This window comes from Molothrus aeneus, chromosome 16, assembly GCF_037042795.1.
Source record: "Molothrus aeneus isolate 106 chromosome 16, BPBGC_Maene_1.0, whole genome shotgun sequence".
In the NCBI taxonomy this organism is placed as follows: domain Eukaryota; kingdom Metazoa; phylum Chordata; class Aves; order Passeriformes; family Icteridae; genus Molothrus; species Molothrus aeneus.
Window position 1 is genome coordinate 7,254,605 of NC_089661.1, and position 6,000 is coordinate 7,260,604.

Below are 6,000 nucleotides of genomic sequence, written 5' to 3' on the forward strand. Positions count from 1 at the left end.
TCCTTGTGAAGGAAGAAGGAAGAGCTCAGATGGTTCACAATATTTGTAAGACTGTAACACACTGTCAGAAGCACTGTTTTAAAAACCAGGAGTTACAGCATAAGAGCATAATTTTAAACATTTTCCTTTCAGTTCTTGGTTTGTTTACACATTCTCCATAAGGATTAAGGAAGAAGACAAAAGGTGCAGTTGTATTTACAGAATAATCTCCTCATGCAACAGAGGTAAAGCTTTTTTATTTTCTATTCATTTTTCAGAGAGAATTCTCCACTTGAACTGATGGAGCCTTCCAGGCCCATTGGTGTAGTCTCAAGCAGCAAGAACGTGCTGCCCTCATATGCCTAACAAAGCTCCTGGTCTGCTTCAGCAGGCAGATCAAATCTGTGTCCTCTCATGCACAACACTGCCACATTCCCTCCCTCTGCCACAGCTCCCTCCTACACCAGCTGATTTCCTTATTCTCCTCAAAGCAGGAGGGGAAAGGAAGAGCTACTCTGGATACTACTATTACCTGCTTAGTCTTGGACACTGTAGCTGAAGGGAATACTCATCTCCTTTAAACATCAAGGAACAAATTTTAAAATAAGAAGAAAAAAACATGTGAGGTCTAAAATGAAATACATCATGCAGAGTTAAATCTGTACTCCCCTCTCCATGTTCATCTTCCAGATTTACACCTCTGTACCAACAGAAAGAAAATGTCAACAGTGCCATACCTGGCCTGTTTCCCCAAAACAAAAGAAGTAACGAGCCCTTTCTCTCTAAGAATGGACAAGTCTTGACTTTTTTTTCTAAAGGGACTCACCCAAAAGATACTTCTTCCTATGGATGTTTTTTCACTGATTAAATACATTTCCACAATGCTTTTTTCATTGTCAAATATATCAGGAAAATTCAGTGAAGTTAATGAAGTGTTCTTAGTTTGTTTTGGTATAGTAGTAAACAAAATTTAATGAAAGGCAGCTGTATGGAAACTATGCTCAGTTAATAAAGAAAGCTTTCTTTATTAACATTGTACCACTTTTACACACACCAGTGTCTTACTTCAATAGCAGATCTACTGACTGCAAGATGAAGTAATGCAAGAAATTTAAAAGTGTGGCACAGTTTTGCTTCCTATTTTGAAGTCAATGTTCTTATTCCCACGTTTCAGGTCTCTGTTCATATTTTGAAATATTTTTTAGTAAATCTAAAATGGAAATGTATCATTTACATGAGTTATACTCAGTTCATTTTTCTTAAAAAATCAGCCCCCATAAAAAAATCAGTTTCCATTCTGCATTGTCATTTTTGATAAGCAGTACTATCCCTTTCCTAGGTAAATTTTTTTCATAGAAATGAAGGGGATTCAAATTTTTCATATAGCCATTGGCTAGGCAAGGGAAAGGACACAATCTTAGCTGAGGAAATAGATGACAAATCATTCTCTGTGTGTTTCTTGCTCCCAGCCAAAATGGAGTAACACTTATTACTTTTGCTTTGGCCTACCTAACACTCTCAATGCATTAAACTTCTGCTTATTAATAAGGTTCAGTACAGAAAAAAACGTGGGAGGTGTTCCTTTTTGTTTTGTTTTTCTGATGTTGTAGTGATGAATATTATAAAAGAAGGTGACTATGAACACAGCCTACATATTATATCAATTGTTGGTACTATTAACTGTTTAAACAGATAAATTATTTTTAAGCATTGCAGCCTTTTTTCAGAATATTAGTAGTGTAAAATGAGCTAGAATGGAATATTTTAGTTAAACACTCACTTGAGGACTAAGAGGTTACTTCAATTCTTCACTCAATGAATATATTTATAGATTGCCAAAGGGATTTACAAATCTAATTCCTTTTCAAATTAATGTTAAACCTATCCCACAACTGGAATAAGAGCGAACTTATTAAAAAAAAAAAAAAGCCATAGATCTTCTTTTTCAGAACATGACTAGCTATTATGTGTACTGAGTGGGTGACTGTTTTGCCATGTGATCATGACTTTCCAAGTTTCTATATAATCCTGCCTTGAAGAGTTTCATGTACAGGATCACAGACGCTGTTAAGTAATCAAGGTAACAGACGACCTTTGCTAAGACCCACTTCAGCAACCTAATCTCTGTGCATACATGACTCAAGGATATGAGAATGATTTTCCAATCCCCCATAATTCTACTTCCATAAACTGAGACAGAATATCCTTTCAGAATACTTTACACCTGTACTTTACATAGCAAATATTTCCACTCACAGAAGCAGGACCTTTTTAAGCCATAATTTGCAGGGATGTCTATAACTTCACTCTGTTCTGGGCTTTGGGAATGTTATGAGCCCTCTTTTTTTGCCTGCACAAAGACCCTATAGAGAGAGACTGAAGCAAGGGAGAGCTTTTTGCAAACAAGCTCTGTGGATTAAAATTTTTTAAAAAATGGGACCCATGTATTGTTTTTCTCAATTTATATTCAAAATGTCTAAAGGATTATCATACCTTCCTCAACAAAAACCATCTTTGCCGAAGTGTCACTGACACACGCTGTTGACTAAAATTTCTGCAATGTGCTTTTCCCCTTAGTAGTAAAGCATATCCATATCAGCCAGTTTATAAATAGCAAATAATAGCTCATGGACTGGTGATGCATTTCAGGAGTATTTCTGTGACTTTCTCTGTTCATTTCAAAATAAGCAGTTAATCAAAAAGTCATGCAGAAACTTCAGTAAAAATGAAGCTCCAGGTGTTGAGTTGATCTCTTGGACTGTCTTTCAAAGGATGACTCTTCAGCTAAGCCTTAAAGATTGTGGGCTACACCATCAGCAGTCAGGGCAAGAGGAAGTTTTCTGCCACACTGCACATCCAGTAGAAGGTATCCTTTCATTGTATTTCATCACTGAAGTTGCCCAATATGCTGGGATCTATTTAGACTCTTTAATGGATCTGTTTGCCTTTTTTAATGCCTTTCCCCCATCTGCTTTACTTTCATGTGCCTGGGATTAGCATAAAGAATCAGACAGGCTGCAAACTTGACAAATGTGTTATGCCTTGATTTTGAACTGCTGTGACAATCTGGTTTTGGAATATGTTGTTAAAGACACTGGGCTCTGTCCCGAGTTGCCCACCTGCCTATCCACCACTAGGCAGCCAGGATCTGGAGTAGATGGTACACAGCATTCCTAACTCTAGGTGGGGGAGGTTCTCTTTGATATAACTCAGCCATTACACCGTGGAGACAGTTAGAACACACAAATACATGGATGAGGCAAGACTTTCATATTCCATTTTTTACCTCTCAACAGTTGCTGAAAAAATGTTAAGAAATTCTACAATAGCTTTTCCTTTTTGTGTCTTCCTCTTCCCTTCCACCCTGACTCATTTTCACAGCTTAGAAATTTTACAAATAGCTCACACACTTGCAAGGGCTGGAGGAGTAGGGAAGGTCCTGCCAAAACCATTTTGCAGCTGGAGAAGGAGGGTGAGATGGCATTTGTTTACATCCTTCTGTTGAGAAGTAAAAACATTTTCCAATCTTTGAAACTGTTGGAAGAGGGAACACATCAGGCTTTCTATAATTCAGTGTTGCTGGTTTCAGAATTTGTTTCTCTATTTATGCACAGTCTATCTGGGAACACTTGCTGGATCTTGTTAGGGAGAGGGTCGGGCACTGCAGATAAAAATGGACTACTGTCTGTGCAGACTCCACAATTATCCCTCATCTTCCTCAATATGCATGTTCTGTGGTAACCTGGGCTGGGGGCACCACAGGAGCTCTGCTCAGCAAAGTTGGTCTCTCTCGGTCGCCTTGCAGGGGAATGCAGCCTGCCTGGCAGGAGTTGTTTGTTTGGCAGGGACACATGGGCTCCTCTCTCCTCTCTAGGGGCTGGGCAGAAGCTAGGGGGGAAGGGGACCCTGCTGCCTGACACTCAGCCTTACCTGGACATGTGCTCCCGCTGGGGTCTGTGTGCCTTCTCCAGCCCTAGTTTGGTGAAGATCCCCACCAGCACCATGACTGCTACAACCCCACAGATGATGTAGACAATAAGGTTGGTTTTATCCCGGGTAGGGTCATGCAGAGGGTCGTCTATGCGGGAAGGAGGCTTCCCAGTGTTCATCCACAACGGCGTCTCATAGTTTGTGCAGGTGCTTTGATCCAGCCTCGTCTTCTTGAACTTGCAGCAAAACCTGAAGCCACAAGTGCCACAGCAGAAGATGAACTCCCCCGAGCTGCAGTTAAAGGGGGGGTCCCACTGCCCCATCACGTCAAAGTAGCCCCTGCAGAAGTCTGGGGTGGGAGGTGGCTCGGAGGGGTCTATCTGCTCCCCGAGGCTGGAGTGGTTTCCTCCCGAGAGCACCACAAAGCTCCCCAGCTGCTGGCCAGCTTTCTCCTGAGCCCGACACACCAGCGTGAGAAGGTCCGCCACCAAGTAGCCGAAGAGCAGCCGAATAAAGCCTTCCATTCTGCCTCCCAGCCCCGGCTCAGCGATGCTGCTGCCGCCGCCGCTCGAGCTGCTGGATGCTGCGCTGCGCCAGGAGCTGAACATAAAGGGGCTCCGTCAGGAGCCGGGCGTCCGCTCAGCCCGCGCTCGCCTCCAGCACCACGGACAGCCCCGAACGGGCCGGGCAGGGTCCGCAGCCCCCGCGCAGGGTCCGCAGCCCGGCCCCGCTCCGCTCCGGAGCAGCGAGCGCGCGGCACTTGTGGAGCGGAGTGCGCGTGAGAGGGAGCGCGGGAGGAGGAGGAGGAGGAGGAGGAGGAGGAGGAGGAGGAAGAGGAGGACCGAGGGGTGGAGGTGGCGGCGGCGTGCGGGGCACCGCGCCGGGCTGGCAGAGGGGCGTGGAGGGGCCGCCAAGCGGGAGGGCTGAGGCGAGGGCGCTGCAGGGGCGGGAGGAGGAGAAGGGCGAGCGAGGATCCTCCCCGCGCAGCCTAGTGCCAGCGCGGGGCGCCGGGGGCACCCACCCTCCGCTCCCCCGCGGAGCCCGGCGCGCTCTCTCGCACAACTCCCTCAGACACCCGCCGAGCCCCGCCCGCGGCCGGGCTGCCAGGGCAGGGCGCGGGAGGCTGGACGGACCCGCCGCGGCATCCAGCCGCCGGGGAAGGGAGATGTGCCGTGGCGGGCGGGCGAGCGCGGTGCCAGCGGGGAGAGCCCAGCCCGTCCTCTGAGGCGGCCGCGGGAAGCGGCGTGCCAGAGACGGGGCTGCCCGCCCGCCTGTCCCCCCTGGCAGCCCCGCTGAGGGGCCGGCGACTTCTCCCTTTCTCCCTCCCTCTCCCTCTCTCTCTCTTCCTCCCTTCCAGCCCCTCTGTGGGGCTCTCCGTCCTCGCGTCAGCCCCGCCGCAGAGCCGCCCCCCGCCTCGCCCCCCTCACCCGCTCCCCGCCATCCCTTACATAAGAGACCTCCCGTCCCGGCGGGCGCTCCCGACAGGTGCGGCTCCAAAAGCGCGGGAGCGCCTCCTCGTCCCTCGCCTCCCTCAGCCCGCCCCGCGCCGAGCGGGGTAGGGGACAGCCGGCCCAGGCTGGGCTGCGCTGGGCGAACGTGGGGCAGCTCCGCGGCAGGAGAGCTCCTCTGCCGATAAGTAGAGCGCTCCTTCTCCCGGGAACTCCTCTCCGAGCGCTCTCCGGAGACGCACTCACCTGCGAGGCCAAGGCAGGTGCCGCGGGCGGAGCGGCGCCCATGGGGCCGCGCCTCCGCTAAGGCCGGGCGGGAGCGGGCTCTGCCCCGGCCCCGGCGTGCCGAGCACAGGTACGGCGGTGCTCGCAGTGCATGCTGCCGAGCGGGGCTTTGTCTGCTAAACATGAGCTGCTCCCGCGCATCATTTATTTAAAAATCTCCTTATAGTGTCAGTCAGTTGGCTCCAGAGGGCACGGTGAGGCAGCGGGTTGTTTGCGAGATACAGAATTGAAATAACTTCCCCCAAACAGAGAACTGACTCTGGGAAAGACTTTTTAGTGATTCGCTCTCCATCGCTGTTACTTAACTCTCTCATCTCTGTCGTTTGGTTCGGCGGTAACCTGTGCAAGTAGCAATAAT

The 6,000-nt window shown here is 48.9% G+C and overlaps 1 protein-coding gene across 2 annotated transcripts in view; it reads right to left on the reverse strand.

Moving 5' to 3' along the window:
* The window catches only part of SHISA9 (shisa family member 9), a 178,506-nt gene extending 172,997 nt beyond the window's left edge, over positions 1 to 5,509 (reverse strand). Inside the window, exons 1-2 of one of the 2 annotated variants that reach the window (XM_066561023.1) lie at positions 5,358 to 5,509; positions 3,910 to 4,509 (exon numbers count right to left, since the gene is read on the reverse strand). In XM_066561023.1, the coding sequence (XP_066417120.1) occupies positions 3,910 to 4,433 (524 nt within the window). In that variant the 5' untranslated portion in view covers positions 4,434 to 4,509; positions 5,358 to 5,509. Of the gene's footprint in view, positions 1 to 3,909; positions 4,677 to 5,357 lie in introns of those variants that run through there. The other variant, XM_066561022.1, reaches the window with a different exon arrangement.
* Positions 5,510 to 6,000: the final 491 nt, after the last annotated feature.